The sequence below is a fragment of the Pleurodeles waltl genome, chromosome 12, assembly GCF_031143425.1.
Source record: "Pleurodeles waltl isolate 20211129_DDA chromosome 12, aPleWal1.hap1.20221129, whole genome shotgun sequence".
Lineage (NCBI taxonomy): Eukaryota > Metazoa > Chordata > Amphibia > Caudata > Salamandridae > Pleurodeles > Pleurodeles waltl.
The window spans coordinates 78,115,829-78,138,571 of record NC_090451.1 but is presented as its reverse complement, the minus strand read 5'-3'; the positions used below and the strand labels follow the sequence as shown (position 1 = coordinate 78,138,571).

At 43.8% G+C, this 22,743-nt stretch overlaps 1 protein-coding gene across 1 annotated transcript in view; it reads left to right on the top strand.

Moving 5' to 3' along the window:
- The window catches only part of REXO1 (RNA exonuclease 1 homolog), a 346,277-nt gene that overhangs the window by 121,641 nt on the left and 201,893 nt on the right, over positions 1-22,743 (top strand). Inside the window, exons 9-11 of the mRNA XM_069218223.1 lie at positions 6,624-6,761; positions 7,021-7,134; positions 21,225-21,298. Coding sequence (XP_069074324.1) covers positions 6,624-6,761; positions 7,021-7,134; positions 21,225-21,298 — 326 coding nt within the window. The remainder of the gene's footprint in view (positions 1-6,623; positions 6,762-7,020; positions 7,135-21,224; positions 21,299-22,743) is intronic.

Here is a 22,743-nt window from a genome sequence, read left to right as displayed (position 1 = left end):
TGACCAGGATCAAGACGCTTGGGACTTATGACGCCCCAGTGTCGGACAACAGTCCGGAGGCATATCCAACAAAGCCCTCACCACCAGAAGACAGCACAGCATATTCTCAAGTGGTGGCTAGAGCAGCACAATTCCACAACGTAAACCTCCACTCAGAACAAGTCGAGGATGACTTTTTATTCAACACCCTCTCCTCCACCCACAGCTCCTACCAAAGCCTGCCTATGCTGTCAGGTATGCTTCGGCACGCAAAGGAAATCTTCAAGGAGCCGGTCAAAAGTAGGGCAATAACGCCAAGGGTGGAAAAGAAATATAAGGCACCTCCTACAGACCCTGTTTTCATCACCACACAGCTGCCACCAGATTCCGTCGTAGTAGGAGCAGCTCGGAAAAGAGCCAACTCCCACACATCTGGGGATGCACCACCCCCAGATAAAGAGAGCCGCAAGTTCGATGCAGCTGGGAAAAGAGTCGCAGTACAAGCTGCAAACCAGTGGCGCATCGCTAACTCTCAAGCACTACTTGCACGCTATGACAGAGCCCATTGGGATGAGATGCAACACCTCATCGAGCATCTACCCAAGGAACTACAAAAGAGGGCAAAGCAGGTGGTTGAGGAAGGACAGAACATATCAAATAACCAGATACGATCTTCTATGGACGCAGCAGACACAGCTGCAAGAACAATTAATACATCTGTGACCATTAGAAGGCACGCATGGCTAAGAACGTCTGGGTTCAAACCAGAGATACAGCAGGCAGTGCTCAATATGCCATTCAACGAAAAACAACTGTTCGGACCAGAAGTGGACACGGCAATCGAAAAACTTAAAAAAGACACTGACACTGCTAAAGCCATGGGCGCACTCTACTCCCCGCAGAGCAGAGGAACCTACAGCACCTTCCGCAAGACACCCTTTAGAGGGGGGTTTCGGGGTCAGGCCACACAAGCCAGCACCTCGCAGGCAACACCGTCCAGCTACCAGGGACAGTACAGGGGAGGCTTTCGGGGCCAATACAGAGGAGGGCAATTCCCTAGGAATAGAGGAAAATTTCAAAGCCCCAAAACCCCTACAACCAAGCAGTGACTCAGATGTCACTCACCCCCTCCACACAACACCAGTGGGGGGAAGAATAGGTCATTATTACAAAGCATGGGAGGAAATAACTACAGACACTTGGGTCTTAGCAATTATCCAACATGGTTATTGCATAGAATTCCTACAATTCCCTCCAAACATACCACCAAAAGCACAGAATTTATCAAAACAACATTCCGAACTTCTGGAAATAGAAGTTCAAGCACTATTGCAAAAGAATGCAATCGAATTAGTACCAAACACACAAACAAACACAGGAGTCTATTCACTGTACTTCTTAATACCAAAAAAGGACAAAACACTGAGACCAATCCTAGACCTCCGAATACTAAACACCTACATCAAATCAGACCACTTTCACATGGTCACGCTACAAGAAGTGTTACCATTGCTAAAACTACAGGACTACATGACAACCTTAGACCTCAAAGACGCGTATTTCCATATACCAATACATCAATCTCACAGAAAATACCTACGGTTTGTATTCAAAGGAATACATTACCAATTCAAAGTATTGCCTTTTGGTTTAACAACCGCACCAAGAGTCTTTACAAAATGTCTAGCAGTAGTGGCTGCACGCATCAGAAGGCAGCAAATACATGTATTCCCGTATCTAGACGACTGGCTAATCAAAACCAATTCACTAACAAAGTGCTTACAACACACAAATCAAATCATACAAACCCTCTACAAACTAGGTTTCACCGTCAACTTTGCAAAATCCAACATTTTGTCGTGCAAAGTACAACAATACCTGGGAGCCATAATAGACACAACAAAAGGAGTAGCCACTCCAAGTCCACAAAGAATTCAAAATTTCAACAAGATCATACAACGCATGTATCCAACACAAACAATACAAGCAAAGATGATATTACAACTCCTAGGCATGATGTCTTCATGCATAGCCATTGTCCCGAACGCAAGACTACACATGAGGCCCTTACAACAGTGCCTAGCATCACAATGGTCACAAGCACAGGGTCACCTTCTAGATCTGGTGTTGATAGACCGCCAAACTTACCTCTCGCTTCTATGGTGGAACAGTATAAATTTAAACAAAGGGCGGCCATTCCAAGACCCAGTGCCACAATGCGTAATAACAACAGATGCTTCCATGACAGGGTGGGGAGCACACCTCGATCAACACAGCATACAAGGATAATGGAACGTACATCAAACAAAACTGCATATAAATCACCTAGAAATGCTAGCAGTTTTTCAAGCATTAAGGGCTTTCCAACCAATTATAACTCACAAATACATTCTTGTCAAAACAGACAACATGACAACAATGTATTATCTAAACAAACAGGGGGGGACACACTCAACGCAGTTGAGCCTTCTAGCACAGAAGATATGGCGATGGGCAATTCACAACCACATTCGCCTAATAGCGCAGTTTATTCCAGGGATCCAGAATCAACTTGCAGACCATCTCTCTCGAGATCACCAACAGGTCCACGAATGGGAAATTCACCCCCAAATTCTAAACACTTACTTCAGACTCTGGGGAACACCTCAAATAGACTTGTTTGCAACAAGAGAGAACGCAAAATGCCAAAACTTCGCATCCAGATACGCACACAGGCAGTCCCAAGGCAATGCCCTATGGATGAACTGGTCAGGGATATTTGCCTACGCTTTTCCTCCTCTCCCTCTCCTTCCTTATCTGGTAAACAAATTGAGTCAAAACAAACTCAAACTCATTTTAATAGCACCAACTTGGGCAAGGCAACCCTGGTACACAACACTGCTAGACCTATCAGTAGTACCCCACATCAAATTGCCCAACAGGCCGGATCTGTTAACACAACACAACCAACCAACAGATCAGACATCCAGATCCAGCATCGCTGAATCTAGCAATCTGGCTCCTGAAATCCTAGAATTCGGACACTTAGAACTTACCCAAGAATGTATGGAAGTCATAAAGCAAGCCAGAAGGCCATCCACTAGGCACTGCTATGCAAGTAAATGGAAGAGGTTTGTCTGCTACTGCCATCATAATCAGATCCAACCTTTACACGCAACTCCAAAGGATGTAGTGGGTTACTTGCTTCACTTACAAAAATCTAACCTAGCCTTCTCTTCCATTAAAATACACCTTGCGGCAATATCTGCATACCTGCAGACTACCTATTCAACTTCCCTATATAGAATACCAGTCATTAAAGCATTCATGGAAGGCCTTAAAAGAATTATACCACCAAGAACACCACCTGTTCCTTCATGGAACTTAAATGTTGTCTTAACAAGACTCATGGGTCCACCTTTTGAACCCATGCACTCTTGCGAAATACAGTTCCTAACCTGGAAGGTTGCATTTCTCATCGCCATTACATCTCTAAGAAGAGTAAGCGAAATTCAGGCGTTTACAATACAAGAACCTTTTATACAACTACACAAAAATAAAGTCGTCCTAAGGACTAATCCTAAATTTTTACCAAAGGTTATTTCACCGTTCCACCTAAATCAAACAGTGGAACTACCAGTGTTCTTCCCACAGCCAGATTCCGTAGCTGAGAGGGCACTACATACATTAGATGTCAAAAGAGCATTAATGTACTACATTGACAGAACGAAAAACATCAGAAAGACTAAGCAACTATTTATTGCATTCCAAAAACCTCATGCAGGAAAGCCAATATCAAAACAAGGTATAGCCAGATGGATAGTTAAATGCATCCAAATCTGCTACCTTAAAGCAAAACGACAACTGCCCATTACACCAAGGGCACACTCAACCAGAAAAAAAGGTGCTACCATGGCCTTTCTAGGAAACATCCCAATGCAAGAAATATGTAAGGCAGCCACATGGTCTACGCCACACACGTTCACCAAGCACTACTGTGTAGACGTGCTATCCGCACAGCAAGCCACAGTAGGTCAAGCCGTGTTAAGAACATTATTTCAAACCACTTCCATTCCTACAGGCTGAGCCACCGCTTTTGGGGAGATAACTGCTTACTAGTCTATGCAGAACATGTGTATCTACAGCGACAGATGCCATCGAACTGAAAATGTCACTTACCCAGTGTACATCTGTTCGTGGCATCAGTCGCTGGAGATTCACATGTGCCCACCCACCACCCCGGGAGCCTGTAGCAGTTCGGAAGTTAGCTTCAACTTTGTACATTTGTATATATATTATTTTAACCTTAAATAGGTACATACTTAGTCACTCCATTGCATGGGCACTATTACTACAACACAACTCCTACCTCACCCTCTGCGGGGAAAACAATCGAAGATGGAGTCGACGCCCATGCGCAATGGAGACAGAAGGAGGAGTCACTCGGTCCCGTGACTCGAAAGACTTCTTCGAAGAAAAACAACTTGTAACACTCCGACCCAACACCAGATGGCGAGCTATGCAGAACATGTGAATCTCCAGCGACTGATGCCACGAACAGATGTACACTGGGTAAGTGACATTTTCATTACCTGTAACTGCAGTTCTCCAATATTGTAATCTTTCATAGACTCACATGTGACCCACCCTCCTCCCCATAGAGGCTCACCTAGTTATTAGTCCTTCAGTACTAATTCACCTTTGTGCTTGAAAATCTGAGGAACTGGAGCCTCAGTGGTGCTGTTGCCTGATTGGTCAATATATAACTTTGGTCCTTTCTTAAAAAAGGACATAGATAGGCTGTTAAATTGAGCTTTGCTTTCATTTTAAAGCTTATTATAATGTACTCTACTTGATATGATACCGGGGACTCCCACTTCGAACACTGGGAATGATTCCAGCATGTTAATCTATGAAAGCTTACAATACTGGAGAACTGCAGATACAGGTAAGTAACTCATTTTCTTATATTGTTAAAAAAAAAACTAGATGGTTGTTCATAAGTTCTTCAGGTAGAACTATTCATTTTCAAGAATGCCAAGTTCTTCAAAGACCGAATTAGTTAAGACCTTCAAATTGTTAGATCAATGACATGGAAGTAGTCTGTGAAATTGCCACTCAGCAACCTCTTACGAACCAAGTCGATTTCTTAGGCTGTTTTTGCCAAATGTTGTCGGTAACATTGTGTATCTTAAACTACAGGAACTTGGAGAACAGGATAGAGTGGGCTATCTACCAATACTTCATAGGATTGCCATTAACCAGTAACAGTAGGTCTGCCTATTTTTTTTTTCAATGGAAAGACTATATTTTAACAATAAAATGGGGTCAGCTGGTGGCTCTTTAGAAATTTTGATGCTTTTAATTGGGAAAATTAGTATTATATTTTTATACTAAGTAGTCCATTTCCCTTTAAACCTTTTTCTTGAATCCAGCCTCTCCAGGTGAAAGTTCATGCTCAAGTCTTGTTATAACAGGCTTCTATAGCTATTATGTAGCTAATAAAACGAATGCTGAAAACAAGTCAATTCTTTGTGAATTGTGTGACATCCTGCTCCAGTTAGACCACCTCAAACACCCCACTGCAAGATGTATGGTGTTAGTCATAAGTTTTTTACCCTGAAGTTCTCGTCTAAGGAATCCATTTAACTGGAGAACACTTGCTAAATACAAATATGTTAAGCCTACCAGTCATTCAGATATGTAAAGCAACCACCTGGAAAGCTATCCATGAATCTGGGACCATTCTCTTGATTCAGGTTCCAGGACAGGCAGATGTCTGAGTGAATAAGGCCTTTGTGCATAATGTTTTGACCATGTCTTGCAATCTGTTAGCTATTACAGGATGTATTTTTACCAACTGACTAATAAGGAGGTGCCTGTAAAGAGAAGACATGTCTTATTTATTTGTCATCCTAGTTCCCACTTGTTCGAATATTCATTGGAGTTCTAAGCAACTAGCTTTCCATTCTGGCCCAAGCAGTGGAATGGCAATTGAGTTGGGCTCAAGATCCTCTTTTAGCTCTAAAATTACTGAGATCAGATTCAAAGTTGAGCCTAGGAGCCCTGGGGACATAGGTGATGCTGGCACCCTTAAAGGAGTGGTCTCTTCATTTTTAACATTGCAAGCCTCCATATCTTTTCTTTAAAAGATTTTTGGTAATAGTACTGTTCAAGTATCTAAGTAACTAAAGTACATGAAAGTACAGACATAATACAATTTTATATGTTATGATATGTTATATGTTTTGTATTGATGAATCTTCTAGATCTCTGCTAGCCGCCAAAGTCTTCTGCATTTGTTAACCAATTTGCTAAAACGTTGTCACCACCGTGGTAATTCTGATTGTTGGTTGCTGTTGGCGCTCATTTTTGTGCATTATTCTATCCCCTTTTGCAAATCTGAAATACAGAGTTTTAACTGTCCTTTGCCGAATACAGGTGTCACTGATTGATTGTCCCTACAGGGTGCTGGCATATTGTGGATGGTTACAGGTTTAAACACTGTGCCATTGAGTTAACATTATCCGATTATTGTGACATAAAGTAGTGGCTGTTATTTCAGATGCGTGGTTTAATGGTGCCACCATTTAGCACAGTAAGATTGGAAGCCAAATAAATTGAATTTGGTAATGCTTATTTTTGTTGTTCTCTGGTATACCTAGGGGCTGGCTTGTACAACAAACTAAAGGAATATATCCTCACAGAGGAGCAGCTAAAGGAGAATGGTTATCCCTTGCCTCACCCTGAGAAGCCTGGTCGTGCAGTGATATTCACTACAGAGGAGAAGAAGAGCAGTGATGGTAAAACTCAAAATTTTGTCATCTGTTATTGAATCTGAACTTTACTGGGGTATTTGAGAACCCCATTGCTTTCCTTCTGCTGGGAAAATGAGTAAATTTTGGTGCTGGGAAGTACAAATATGGAAATGTGCATGAAAAGGCTTTACTCTCTCTGTAGGTCCTTCCCTAAGGCCTCAACTGGACACGTTAACCTGTTCCCAGAGTAAGAGTCCTAAAATGTAAGTTTTACCATATTGATTTATCTTCTCTTTTCTTTTAGCTTTATGCAGGGTTTGTTGTCGCTGTGGAGCTGAGTACTTTGTTTCTGTCAGTGGGAACTGTATTCGAAAGGAGGAGTGTGTCCACCACTGGGGAAGACTGCGCCGGCAGCGAGGTAGGTCCAAACAGTTACTTTTATGGACATTTGGTTATTTGTTGGTGCAGGGTTGTAATTGGGCTAGTAAGAGTCTTTGGGGAACACTGCAACCTAACGAGTAGTTTGTAGTCTTTTAGGACACCTTTTTAAAATCAGTCTTCTAAGTGTCTTCCTGTTGGTTTTAATGCAGCTCATTAGGTCACTCATACAGTATGGAGGAGTTGTAGGTTGGTTTATGGTGTATTCAAGAAATTGGATTATTATTTGTAGTGGCATAGGAAAGAGGCTTACCTCAAGGCAGTGTGTCAAGTATTAACATGACACCATCTTTCTCAGTCAAATGAGAATGAAGTCTGACATTCTCAGTAAACCTGTACTTTCAACAGGAGCAGTCTGTCAGCTGATTCCCTTGTGTTCTACTGCAGCCTCCCAGAGTGTTCTCAAGAACAGCTATAGCGCTAACAGTCTTATGTATGACAAAAGTGTGGCACACCTTAAGCCATCTTGATTTAATCAAACTGGTAAAGCTTAAAACATTTAATTTAGAAAGAAACCAAAGGAGGGGGTTCATTTTGTCGTAGAAATTGTGGTTAGCGCTGTAAAAAAGAAAAATTAGGGCACGTTTTAAGTGAGTTCTCAAATATCTTACTCTTCTATTTCATTGAAACATTTTGACATGTAGACGGAAACATGCACTTTCATCACCAGCAGCAGACTGCCAGTTCACTCCCTGGTGATCAGCAGTGTTTTAATGAGCAACTATAGTGCGTACATTGCCATCTTGATGAAATCGAAGTAGAAAACTGAAAGCATTTTCTACTGAGAATACTGCAGTAAATGAGGAAATTAGGGAGCTTTGTTACAAATAATTCTCCCAAGATGGCCACCAGAGGAAAAAAGCCTAAATGAAGCACAAATACCACCTAAATGTAGCCCAAGTGTAGCTCAATAACGCAAGTATGCAAAACAGAATCTTTTTTTTTTTTTTTTTTGCAGTTTTATATAGCACAAACTTGACCCACCGGTATTGGAGTGCTCGACATGAGCATCAGTTAAATTGCTCTAGGACACATTCCATTTGGGCTTTAGGATGTTGAGCTGATGTTGAAACGCAAATGTGGTTCCCCCATTACAAAGTCTGCAACTCTGGCTTTAACGCCACATTCGCTCACCTAAGTGTAATATATAATCAAGTGATCAACTGGATAACAAAAACATCAAGATAGCAAATAATTTAAGAGTACTTTATCACTATTTGTAGAAAAGTGCCTCTTTTTGACAGTTACCCCACACTTTTTGCCTGGTATCCGATGTGATTTTGACAAAGTGCACTGGGTTCCTGCTAACCAGGTCCCCAGTGCCAGATCTCCTTCTCAAAACTGAACAGTTGTTTCCCCAATTTGCAAAGCCTTTAGCACCCTCTAAGTCCCTAGTAAATGGTACCCCTGGTACCTAGGGCCTGAGGTGCTTAAGAGGGTCCACAAGGGATGCAGCACAAATTGTGCCACTCTAAGGGACCTCTAACCAAGCACATGACAGACTACCATTGCAGGCTGTGTGTCGTGGTGCAGACAAAAGTGAAAACACAAGGCACTCGGCCTGTGTGCCATATCCCCTAACACTGCATGCATTATATGTAAGTCACCTCTCTAGCAGGCCTTACAGCTCCAAGGCAGGGTGCGATTTATTACATGTGAGGGCATATCTGCATGAGCAGATATGCCCCCTGCTATGTCTGTCAGTTCTCTTACATGGTAAGTTAATGGGAAACCATTTTAAATGCATGTGCTGGACACTGGTCAATACGAGTTCCCCAGCTACTTGTTGGCTTCTCTGAAGATAGGGATGTTTGGTATCAAACATCTTATATTGGTGAACCCACACTGATGCCAGTGTTGGATTTACCAATGCCTGCACCCAGAGGGCACCTTAGAAGTGTCCCCTGAAACCCTAACAGCATCTGATGGTGCTTGCTGACCAGTTTCTGCCAGCCTGCCACCAGAGACACCGTTGTGGACCCCCAGGGTGTGAGAGCCCTCTGCTCTCAGTAGGTCCAGAACAAAAGCCTGCTCAGGAAGCGGGTGTAGTACCCCCTCCCACAGGATGACCTGCTGATTGGCTTTCCTGAGGTGGAAAGCCTCAGCGGGCTGCTGACTTTGAAATGCAAATCTGGCTCCTCCCACAGGAGAGGAAGCCACTCCCCCTTCTAAGCCCATTTGGCACCTGGACAGGTGGGAAAATCAGCTAGTCAGGCAGGCGTGCCACCTGAGGCTGGTACCACCCCTAAGGTGGGCTACTGCGAGGTGGGCACAGTTTTTCAGAAGTAGCCATCATGGTGATGGCATATGTGGGAATTCTGGGGCAGGGCGATGCCCACTTCCAACAAAGTGGTCATATAAGGGGCGTAGTGACCCCAGACGTCAGTAGCCCAATTGTCTACACACCTCTAACACTCCTGAATTCAGTATTTAGGGGCACCCCTTGCACCAGAGAAACAGATCCTGACAACCTAGAAGACAAAAGACACCGAAGTGCCGTCACAGCAGAAAGGAGGAAAGAAGCAGCTAACCTGTAACCAGCCCCGTCCACCTGTGTGTATCCCTTGTCGAAATCTGCACCAAAGTCGACATCGCCTTGCAGCTGTGACTCTAGAAAACTGGGAGGCATGCCTGCTTTCAGTAAAGACTCAAGACCTCCTGTGAACAGCAGATCTGTTGTCTAAAAACCCCTCAAAGAAGGGACTCTGAAGCCTCTGGAACTGCCAGGACCTGATGCCTGAAGTTACCACTGAACCCACTGTCTCCGACCTGAGGAAGTGGACCACCGGTGCCAACAAGATTCTCCAGCTCCCCAGAGCCCGAGCCTATTGTGGGTTCAACCCTCCTGTGCTTCCCGAAGTAGCCTCTGCCTGGAGGCCTCCTCTCTGGCGGACTCTGTAGTGCAAGAACCTAAAACACCCATTGCACTCATCGCCTCAGGCTCGAGTTGAAGGGGCCCCTCATGTCAACAGTGTCCCCAGCTCTCCTGAGCTAGAGTCAACTGATTTCACCCCTCCTTGACTCCTCAACGACACCTGCAGCCTCAGACCACAGGACCCCTCAACCGCGAGTGCTCCCGGACACACAAGCCCAAAACCAAAGGACACCTTTGAACCTGTTGCCCCTATCCCATGGAGAAGAGGACCAAAGGCGCACCTATGTCCCCGAACACCCCACGTTTGTAACATACCTGTTGGCTGACCTCGACTGGCCTCCTAGCCAGAACCTGCAGCCTTTTTCTGCAGAGACTGATCTCATAGATAGGGCACCAACACCGTACTCACCTCAGCAGTCTGGCCACCCCTGTGCCGCCCAGAATGACCTGTTGGGTGTGGTCCTGACCCTTGCCCAGTACTCACCTTAAGTCTCAGAGAATGGTCCTGTAAGTAGTCATACAGTATCTGATTGCATAACTTGTTTTTCCTTCCAAAGAATAACATTTCAAAACGTACTTACCTGAACAATTTCTTTCTGATGCCTAAACATATCCAAAGATACCTGCTATTTTTTTCATAAATTGTTGTGCATCTCCTTCTTGAGTTGTGCGCCTTATTTATTAGCTATTTTATTTGTAGATGTTTTGCATTTCTCTGTGTTAAGCCTAAGGCTGCTCGACCACACTAACCCTAAATAGAGGACTTTTGGATTGCATAGCAAGCCATGTCCTCTCACTGGGGAACCCCTGAACCCTTTACACGGTATTCACATACCACATAAAGGGCCAACTTCCTACTCTATTTGAGAACTCAGGAAATATATTCTCATTTTGTTTTTTTGGTGCACTAACTGTGATTTCTATGGGAATAGGACTTTCATTTTTATGTTTTGCCTGCACGTGTGCTTGCAAAATCTATTGTGGAAAATAAAAAAAACCATAAAAAGGGGGTTCGAACCTGCACCATACTTACCTGAACTTAACATTGGCTTAGTCCAACAGTGCTCTGATTTACGTGCTTGTGATTGGCCAGCATGTCATTTGCTTTGACTTCCTACTCTCTGCTACTTGCTGCTTTGCCGCCGTGTTGCCTCGGGACTAAGTACTCCTTCCGGTCACTGCCATTGGCTAATGTTCATCAGTGACCTTCTGTAGGAAGTTGGCTCTGTATGTGCTATTTCAAAGTAAGGAATAGCATGCACAGAGTCCAAGGGTTCCCCTTAGAGGTAAAATAGTGGTAAAAAGAGATAATACTAATGCTCTATTTTGTGGTAGAGTGGTCGAGCAGTAGGCTTATCCAAGGAGTAGTGTTAAGCATTTGTTGTACATACACATAGACAATAAATGAGGTACACACACTCAGAGACAAATCCAGCCAATAGGTTTTGTTATAGAAAAATATCTTTTCTTAGTTTATTTTAAGAACCACAGGTTCAAATCTAACATGTAATATCTTGTTTGAAAGGTATTGCAGGTAAGTACATTAGGAACTTTGAATCATTTCAATTGCATGTATACTTTTCAAGTTATTCACAAATAGCTATTTCAAAAGTGGACACTTAGTGCAATTTTCACAGTTCCTGGGGGAGGTAAGTTTTTGTTAGTTTTACCAGGTAAGTAGGACACTTACAGGGTTCAGTTCTTGGTCCAAGGTAGCCCACCGTTGGGGGTTCAGAGCAACCCCAAAGTTACCACACCAGCAGCTCAGGGCCGGTCAGGTGCAGAGTTCAAAGTGGTGCCCAAAACGCATAGGCTTCAATGGAGAGAGGGGGGTGCCCCGGTTCCAGTCTGCCAGCAGGTAAGTACCCGCGTCTTCGGAGGGCAGACCAGGGGGGTTTTGTAGGGCACCGGGGGGGACACAAGCCCACACAGAAATTTCACCCTCAGCGGCGCGGGGGCGGCCGGGTGCAGTGTTAGAACAAGCGTCGGGTTTGCAATGGAAGTCAATGAGAGATCAAGGGATCTCTTCAGCGCTGCAGGCAGGCAAGGGGGGGCTTCCTCGGGGAAACTTCCACTTGGGCAAGGGAGAGGGACTCCTGGGGGTCACTTCTGCAGTGAAAGTCCGGTCCTTCAGGTCCTGGGGGCTGCGGGTGCAGGGTCTTTTCCAGGCGTCGGGACTTAGGTTTCAGAGAGTCGCGGTCAGGGGAAGCCTCGGGATTCCCTCTGCAGGCGGCGCTGTGGGGGCTCAGGGGGGACAGGTTTTGGTACTCACAGTCGTAGAGTAGTCCGGGGGTCCTCCCTGAGGTGTTGGTTCTCCACCAGCCGAGTCGGGGTCGCCGGGTGCAGTGTTGCAAGTCTCACGCTTCTTGCGGGGAGATTGCAGGGTTCTTTAAAGCTGCTCCTTTGGATAAAGTTGCAGTCTTTTTGGAGCAGGTCCGCTGTCCTCGGGAGTTTCTTGTCGTCGTCGAAGCAGGGCAGTCCTCAGAGGATTCAGAGGTCGCTGGTCCCTTTGGAAGGCGTCGCTGGAGCAGAGTTCTTTGGAAGGCAGGAGACAGGCCGGTGAGTTTCTGGAGCCAAGGCAGTTGTTGTCTTCTGGTCTTCCTCTGCAGGGGTTTTCAGCTAGGCAGTCCTTCTTGTTGTTGCAGGAATCTAATTTTCTAGGGTTCAGGGTAGCCCTTAAATACTAAATTTAAGGGCGTGTTTAGGTCTGGGGGGTTAGTAGCCAATGGCTACTAGCCCTGAGGGTGGGTACACCCTCTTTGTGCCTCCTCCCAAGGGGAGGGGGTCACAATCCTAACCCTATTGGGGGAATCCTCCATCTGCAAGATGGAGGATTTCTAAAAGTTAGTCACCTCAGCTCAGGACACCTTAGGGGCTGTCCTGACTGGCCAGTGACTCCTCCTTGTTATTCTCCTTATTTTCTCCGGCCTTGCCGCCAAAAGTGGGGGCCGGGGCCGGAGGGGGCGGGCAACTCCACTAGCTGGAGTGTCCTGCGGTGCTGTGACAAAGGGGTGAGCCTTTGAGGCTCACCGCCAGGTGTTACAGCTCCTGCCTGGGGGTGGTGTTAGCATCTCCACCCAGTGCAGGCTTTGTTACTGGCCTCAGAGTGACAAAGGCACTCTCCCCATGGGGCCAGCAACATGTCTCTAGTGTGGCAGGCTGCTGGAACTAGTCAGCCTACACAGACAGTCGGTTAAGTTTCAGGGGGCACCTCTAAGGTGCCCTCTGGGGTGTATTTTGCAATAAAATGTACACTGGCATCAGTGTGCATTTATTGTGCTGAGAAGTTTGATACCAAACTTCCCAGTTTTCAGTGTAGCCATTATGGTGCTGTGGAGTTCGTGCAAAACAGACTCCCAGACCATATACTCTTATGGCTACCCTGCACTTACAATGTCTAAGGTTTTGTTTAGACACTGTAGGGGTACCATGCTCATGCACCGGTACCCTCACCTATGGTATAGTGCACCCTGCCTTAGGGCTGTAAGGCCTGCTAGAGGGGTGACTGACCTATACTTGCATAGGCAGTGAGAGGCTGGCATGGCACCCTGAGGGGAGTGCCATATCGACTTACTCGTTTTGTTCTCACTAGCACACACAAGCTGGCAAGCAGTGTGTCTGTGCTGAGTGAGAGGCCTCCAGGGTGGCATAAGACATGCTGCAGCCCTTAGAGACCTTCCTTGGCATCAGGGCCCTTGGTACTAGAAGTACCAGTTACAAGGGACTTATCTGGATGCCAGGGTCTGCCAATTGTGGATACAAAAGTACAGGTTAGGGAAAGAACACTGGTGCTGGGGCCTGGTTAGCAGGCCTCAGCACACTTTCAATTGTAAACATAGCATCAGCAAAGGCAAAAAGTCAGGGGGCAACCATGCCAAGGAGGCATTTCCTTACACCTTCCACTGAACATATGCCTCCATAGGTACTCTTATGTTTACTTTCACTCACCCCCATTCGACTCCTGAGCACATCATCCCCACTGGACTAATCACGGTGAGAAAGGACACTTTCTAATGCGCTAATGCAGAATAGCATTGGCAAGTTTGAAAGCCCCCTTTGAGCAGTATTTGATTGGTCCTAAAATACCTTGGCTTAATTGCAGTTTTGCCAGCAACTGTGGGTGTTGTTTGTGGCACCCTCACACCCACCCCAAAAAGTGTTTCCAGGCCTCCCTGCTGGCAGACGAGCTCTGTTATATGTGCACAGGCACACCCCGGCATATTTTGCCACATGTATCCAATTTACGGAAGCGACAAACATAAAAACAACAAAAAAAAACACATTCTGCTTTTACGCATATTTACTAAACTTGAATCAGACGCAGTTTCCTTACTCACAAAGATCCTGCTCTCTGTTGTCTAATCCCATCAAATGTAGAAATCATAGAAAGTGTTTGCAATAAATGTGTGTCCTTTTCTCTTTGAGACACAAACCATCTGTTTGGGTCTCCTGGTTAAGGGCTTGTTCAGGCCGTGGTGGTCAGCCCTGTGTGGGAAATGAAACAACTTGGTGCTCTTGTTGGGGCTGTGGGGGGTGTTGGTCATAAGGGGTAGGAATGGACTGCCAAGCCTGGAACATCCCACAGAATCCTAACTACTAAATTCAAAGGAATGCATCTCAAATTCCAGGACTCCCTCTGGAATTAAATAATATAATCTAGAAAAACCTTGAACAGAATAGGATACAAGTACATTTATTGAGTTGCTTCAGTCTCACCTTGACCACAGTCCCAGTGATCCTTTGGGGTACGTTAGTGTAAAGAAGCTTTGATTGAAGTGGAGGTATTCAACATAGGTCCAGTGGTCCAGATCCAGGTCATATTTTCAGGATACCTACTGACAAATAGACATAATTTTGCTTTGGGTCCACTGCATATTCATTTTTATATGTATACATCATGAGCATTTGGCATGGATCCACCTTTCTGGAACCAACACTGTTCACCGCTGGATGAAGTTGAACTTTGTGAAAGGAAGGCCTGGGTTTCTTCTCTGTGCTTGACTTGAAGATTAAAAAGTCTCCATATAGTTATTGCTCAGTTTGCAGTTGTTTCAAAAATCATAATTCACTTGTGTAGTCATGTCCTGGAACAAGTCAATATCACATTGATGCTGTAATGCCAGTGATTCATAGATTTCATCCAATGGGAAGCCCACAAAATGGGTGTTAAATTGGTACTAATGATGTGCATCCAACGCCCATATAATGTTACCAAGTGCAAACATGATAAAATAATGAACTAATATTACAAAATGTGCCACATTATGCTGCATAATTTGCCTTTCCATGCCTCATTTATTCAACCTGCCGCATAATCTGGCCCTCTCATGCAGCATAATTACCATGTCCCCGGTTATGAGTAGATGATAAATGTATGGATGATGGGTATGTGTGTGGAATATGGGTGGGTTGAATGAATCAGTGTTGATTGCATGTTCGATGGATGTTTAAACTGCTTCATTCCTTGTCACACACTTCTGAAACCCCTTAAAAATGTGGAAAGTATCTTTAAGGCAGGCACTAAAATCACAAACACTTGAGTAACTAATTCAGGTAATAACAAACTGTCCATCATGTACAAAAACATTAACAAAGACAGAGAGGTTTTGCATAGGTGATCTGTATATTTTAGCAACAAACAAATTGTGTCTAACCCAAACAGTTCAAAAGTTACTACAAATGCAGTGACGTGTTGCTGCTCAGTGGAAAGCCCCTTGCTAACCTGGACTGGTCACCTTTCTTTTTCTTATTTAAAACAAAGGAAACTCACCAGCACCAACCTGTTTTTCCTAAAATCCCCTCCAACAGTAATCCAACGACGCCTCTGCACTCCTTCAGACAAATATAACTAAGTGAATTTATGGATTTGGTCAAAGCAAGCAGGCCTTCCGGCTGCCCTTCTGACTTTTTTGTCCAGCACACAGCATCAAGAACATTCTTTTATCTACCTCTGCTGCCACTCCAGTAAGAAGAATCTTCCATAATTTTTTAACTATGGGAACATTTCCTGAAGATCTTAAAAAGGCATATAAATGCCCTTTATTAAAGAAAACCAACTTGGACCCATTTGACCCCAATAACTACAGACCAATTACAAATGTACCTTTCCTCAGCAAACTGATAGAGCAGCATTCACCCAGATGTCACAGTTCATTGAAGATAACGCCATACTTTCAGACTACCAAACTGGATCCCCCCCCCCCCAGGAAGAGGCAGTGAATCTGCACGTCTCGCCATCTGGGATGGTCTTAAAATAGCCTACCGCCGTGGAGTTGCTGCACTACTACTACTTGACCTCTCAGCTGCCTGATATACTCTTGACTATGGCACCTTAATTCAAAGACTCCACAAAGCTGGCATGGAAGGGACTGCTCTTGAGTGGATCACATCTTATCTTCAAAACAGAACTAATATAATCTATTCTTCTACTTTCTTGTCCAAACCCTACTTCACGAAAGCAGGGTGTCCCTCAGGGCTCAATCGTCTCACCTATGCTTTTCGAAATCTGCATGATGTCATTACGCAAATTGATCAAAGTATTTCAACTCGCATGCTACAACTATGCAGATCACACACAAATACTCCATAAATTGGAGTGTCCCAAAGACATTGGAAACTCACAAATCTACAGTTGCCTCAAAGCCGTTGATCAGTGGATGACTTGGACCCATCTAAAACTGAATACTTCCAAAACAGGAAAACTACATGCGGCAACTGGCAAGATGACCCACTCTGCACCTGGCCAGACAATATGGAACCACCTCCTCAAGTATTTAAGGAAGTTTAAAACCTTAGAATTACCATGGACTCTAAGTTAACAATAAATTTCCAAGTGGACAAATTAGCAAGATCAAGTTTCATCACCTTGAAAACTCTGCGACACATCTTCCCCCACCTGTGATTTCCACACAAGGTCCAGGCTACTATCTCTCTTGTACTAGCTAAATTGGATTACGCCAAAGGCCTCTACCATGGAGCATCTCTATCTATTATGAAAAAACTACAACGCATTCAGAACTCCGCTACCAGACTACTACTACTACATGTAAACCTACTAGCCCATATCTGCCCTGCCTTGAGGGCACTACATTAGTTACCAGTTGCCAGAAGATCCACCTTCAAGCTGCTTTGTACCATCCACAAAGCAATATATGGAACAGGACAGTTTTTCATCAGATAAAAACCCACCAGATACATTCAACAAAGAAATGTGCTCAAGACTGGCACACCGCCTTAAAACACCACCATACAAGAAAGACAATAGGTGGTACATCCTTCTCTGTTCCAGTGGCCAAACAATGGAACTCATTACCCCCAAATACAAGATCCACGGATAACTATCTCATCTTGAGAAGACTACTCAAGAGTTGACACTTTCCTTCATAACCACCATATCCAAACAGCAATGGACTGCATATGCCTGTATTGGTAAACATTTGTGATCTAATTATGTGTATATATCTAGATATGTGTATTTCTTTAAGAAATGTGTAATATGCATAATTACTATTTTATAATAAAATTTATACATACTCTCTAAGCTTGTTTAACAAATATTTTATTCACAGTTAAATGTCTGTATATGTGTGCATATACGTGTATATATAAGTATGTATATAATGTATGAATGTGTATGTACATGTGTATACTATTCTATGCTTAACATGTTCATAGGTCATTGCATAGTTCCTAGATTAGTTGTTAGATTAGATACTTTAATCTCTTCATTTTATCTATCACAGTGAGCAAATGTTAATTTAACTGTATGTCTGCAAGCATTTCGCTATTGAAATATTGAGGGAAGGTAAAATGTTACAAAAGTACACCATTAAATTAACTTCAAATATTGCAAATCTTGAAAGTCTTTGTTTATACAACTTTAAATCTGAAATTATTATATCCATTATTATATTCCTTACATATATATTCTCTTACTGTGTATTTACGTATCTATTTATTACTTTAGTCCAGTGTACAAGAGAAAAACAAAAAAAATACTCTCAAGCTTTACAAGCATCACCCTGTACCTCTATCAATCTTTCCTCCAACCCCACTCCTCCCAAACCCATTCTACTACTATAAACTCCAAAATAACCCTACCTAAGCTCTTCCCTCCTCGAACCCTCCTGGCTCACCCCAAACCTCAGTATACTACTATGATCTCCCAAACAACCGTACTAAAATATCCTCATTTATCTCACCTTTGACTCATCCAGAAACCCTTTTACTATTATGATCTCCCCTACACACTTCTACAGGCTCTTCCTTCCTCCATCCCTCCTTTACTCATCACGCCTCATCCTGTTACTATAAACTCCAAATTAACACTTCTGTATTCTTCCCTCCTCTATCCCTCCATTACTGGTATTCAATCCTACTAACAAACTTGCATATCTTCTGCTCAAATTACCTTGTACTTATACTGTACTTCTATTTCTCTATACTAATCCACCACTAATCCTTTTGGGTTCCGTAGTAGCTTGCTACTTGGCGAAAAGCGCGTTGATGCCTCGTCGAGTAAGAAGCTCTATATAAATGCAATTACAATATGCAGTACCAAATAGCAATAAATTCAAAATGCAAAACAATAGCAATCCCAAACCAAATTAGAAAAATAAGTAAAATGTAATAAAGAAAAGAAACCAAAATAACAATCCATAAAAGGGGAACTAGAGAGCGATTATTAATATTTTTTTTTGTTTTAAGTAGCATTAGCACCAGAAAGCTCTGGTGTTAATAAAGTAAAAAAGTTGATGGGAGGAATGCTTAAAATAAGTCTAATCATTGGAATCGCTCAAGTTAGCCTTCCATCCTATTGATCTTTTGGCTAACTTAGACTTTGAACTATACAAATCAGTTTTGGCCCTTCTGCAGTAGAAACAGCCATCACTGCCAAGCCAGGTCCTCTCTCTGTATACTGTAGTGTAAGTCAGTTGTTGGAGTAGACCGGGACCTTTCGGCAATTTGAGACTGACCTCGATGGAACACGACTTGGATACATAAACCAGGTTTGTCCTGATTGAAGATTTTACCTTCTTGGTCCTTTGTGTCTATCCACTTCAGGACTACACTTCTAGAGCTCCACAGGACCTAAGCAAGGCACTTAAAAACGTACTGGATGTCAGCAGGCAGAGGCCAACATCACATTCCAGTCCTGGTCCTGTTGCCACTGTTCAGCTGGGTACTTCTAGGAAAAGCCTCTTCACGTTTGTTGTCTGCTTCTAGCCACACAGGTGGTCAGCCAACTGACCCTTGAAGTCCATTTATTTGACTGAGATACAAAAGGAAGCAGGTCTAATCCTCTTCTGATCATCTGTAGGCCCAGAAAGTGTTCTGAAGGTGGGTGTCTGAAGGTGCCAAATTTGTGCCTGGCATGACCTGCTGGGTCAGATGATTTGTGGCCCAACTCTTGCTAATGCGTTAAACATTAGTTGATCCAATCCTACTCATTTTTTCAGTAGTTCTTGTTTGCCCTACTTCCGACACGCCCAGAATGCAATATTTTTGGTCATTATCAAGATCGCAAAAGTCTTCAGCCACACTAAAATTGGACTCTGAGGGCTAGGGTCTGTGTTTAGAGAATACTGTGGTAATCCTAGTGCCCTCCCACATCTAACACTGAAATACAGTTTGTACTACAAACCCAGATGCAGAAGACTGGTATGACAAAATCTGTATCATTCAGCAACCAGTTGGATACAGCAGAATAGTCTTGGCAATCTTGCTCCTTCCATTCAAGTGCACCCCAGATGTGTGTGAACCCAGCAGACCTGCAAGCAGGATTTGTCAAAGTTGACGACCACCTGCCCGGCCTTGCACACTGTGAGGAGTTATCGCTACCTATTCAGGTTTGTTTCCTCCTGGCATGCATTTCACACCTATTCAAGGCTAGTCACTGGCTGGGAGAAATTGGAGAGCCAATGCATGTTGGCCTCTAGAACTTCAGGCAAGAAATGGTAACGTTCTAAAAGCAAATTTTCCTTAATATTTGTGAACTATCAAACTTCACAACTAAATTTGATTGTTAGTAACTATTGAAAACAGATCGTACAATATTGTTTTAGCTGGTGCCATTCCTGAGATAGTTTTAATGCTTCAATCTAAACTGTTTTTCTACATAGGACAACTAGGCCTGTCACAGTAAAAATTTATTTTTTTAGCGTTTTCACTGTAGGGGCATTAATTTTCATCATGTCTCACTTTTTAATACTGTGCCCCCTTCCTTGTGGGCTACAATGCTTACATAGTGGTGACTCACTAATATTTAATAGTAAGGTTTTCGTCTGTCAAGGTGGTTTATTTTGACAGATCGGGCTGCAAGTTTAAAACTGCAGCAGTCCGGCTACAGTGGTTGGCTTGAAGTTCTGTTTGCTTTGCCACTGTAGTGTATGGCACAGTAGGCGATGCAGTGCACTAATGGCATTTGACTTCCAAGCCCTAGGTACAACTTGTGCCACATATCGGGTACCTGTAGGTAAATTAAATATACTGGTTAGGAATGTGCCAATTTGACCATGTTTAAAGGGGAAGCACAAACACTCTAAGCACAGGCACTCTACTACTGGATAGCAGGGGTAAAGTGCACAGAGTTCTACAGCCAGCAGACAATAGGGTCCAGCCAAAGGCAAAAAATCTAGTGTCACTATACAGAAAAGGCAGATTTCCTGCAGAGCATTTTATTTATCAGTTAGTTACTGCTTCTGTTCCCCTGAAGTAGGGGTGAAATGACTTTGCTTCAACGCTCACTGAAAGCTTTTCTTCCATTGTCAGCCTTCTGTAATATTTTCTCAATTGTGGAAGTACTGTACACCTTAGTTAAGAGGATGTTGAATACTCATGTCTTCTCTGCGACATCTTATCCTCCTTGAGGTTATGACAGTTTCCACCCTCACGGTTCAGGAGGACTACTGTGCTGAGTATCATTTCAGAGCAAATATTTATTGTTCCCCCTCTTGTAGGTTTTCCTGACGTGTCATTTTATTTTATTCCCAGTGATTATGCATAGATCTCAGAGTATATTGCCATTCTTGTTTCCCTTGGAACCAGAACTTTGAAATGTGAGAGTCAATATATCCCAAAACATTTTTTTTAAAGTTATAATATAACTATGTGGTTTATTTAACCTCTCATCAAGGTGCCATCTCTATTATAACTGTTTACCTTTTTTAATGTACTAACTATGTTTCTTTTTTCAGTGCCTGGTGGGTGGGAAACCCATTACAGTTGCTGTTCAGGTGCCGTGGGCACACCAGGATGCCAAGTAGCCAAAGTAAGCAATCCAAGATACACATTTTTTTTTTAGACCTATATCTGTATTTCAGAAGTGCTGGGAGATCGCAGAACTTGCAGTTTCTGGTTCTGCTTTCTCCCATAAGTCTGCAGTCGGCTGTTCTGAGTGGTGGGTCAAGGGCTTCTTCTTTTTTTTTTTTTTTTTTTAAGAAGTGGCACCATTACACGTGCAGTCTGGTGCTTAGGTTTAGCTGGTGAATGCTGCAAATGAAGCACTTTGTGTTAATTTTGCATAAAATATGTCTATAGGAAGCTGGGTTCTGGTTGCAGTACCCCCCTACTTTTTGCCTGGCTTTTGACACAACTTTGGCTGAACTTCACTGGGTTCCTACCAACCAAGTCCCCAGTGCCAGTGTGCCTTCCTCACAACAAGACACTTGGTCACCAAGTCCCTAAATGGCCTGGCCCTTCAGCACCTATGTACATCCCTAGTAAATGGTACCCCTGGTACCTAGGGCATGGTTAATGAAGAGGGGCCCTAAGAGCTGCAGCACAATTTGTGTCACTCTGAAGGACCCAGCACCAAACACATGTAGACTGCCATTGCAGACTGTGTGACAAGGTGCTCCCTAAAAATGAAAACACAACACAGCACATGGCCTGGGTGCCATGTCCCCTAAACACTGCATGTAATATTTGTAAGGCACCCTTACAACAGGCCTAAGGCAGGGTGCGTTATATTGCGTGTGGCCATATCTGCCAGAGCAGATATGTCCCTGCTGTGTCTTTGTTGGTTCTTAGACATGGTAAGTGAACATTGAAGCCTTTTAAATACATGTGCTGGACACTGGTCAATACGGGCTCCCCAGTTACATGATGGGCTGCATTGAAAATAGGGATGTTTGGTATCGAAGATCTCATATTAATAAATCCTCACTGATTCCAGTGACAGATTTATTAATATATGCACCCCGAGGGCACCTTAGAGGTGCCCCCTGAATACCTGCTGACTGCTGGTGCGCTCACTTAACAGTTCTAACCTGTCTGCCACCAACAGACAAGATTCTGACACCTAAGGGAGAGAGCCTTGTCTCTCTGGAGGTCAGAAACGAAGCCTACTCGTTCAGGTGTATTACACACCCCTCCACTGGATGAAATGCATTCCTCGGCAGGAGCTTCAAAGAAGCCCACTCCCTTTGGTATGCAGAACTTGCCTTCCTCACGGGGAGCTAATGACCTCCCCTGCCCCAGAGACCATCTGGCACCTGGACGGTTGGGAAAATTAGCTATGTAGGAGGCGTGTTAAATTTCCAGACAGTACACACCCCCAGGGAGATCAGCCTGAACTGGACACAGAGTAGGAAATTCTTAGGTGTGGTGGAATTTAATACCTCTAGACAGGGTGATGTCCACTCCCTACAGGGGTGCAGTAACCCGAAGGGTAAGAAGTTCATTGGCTATTACCCTTCACTCCCCTTAATGCCC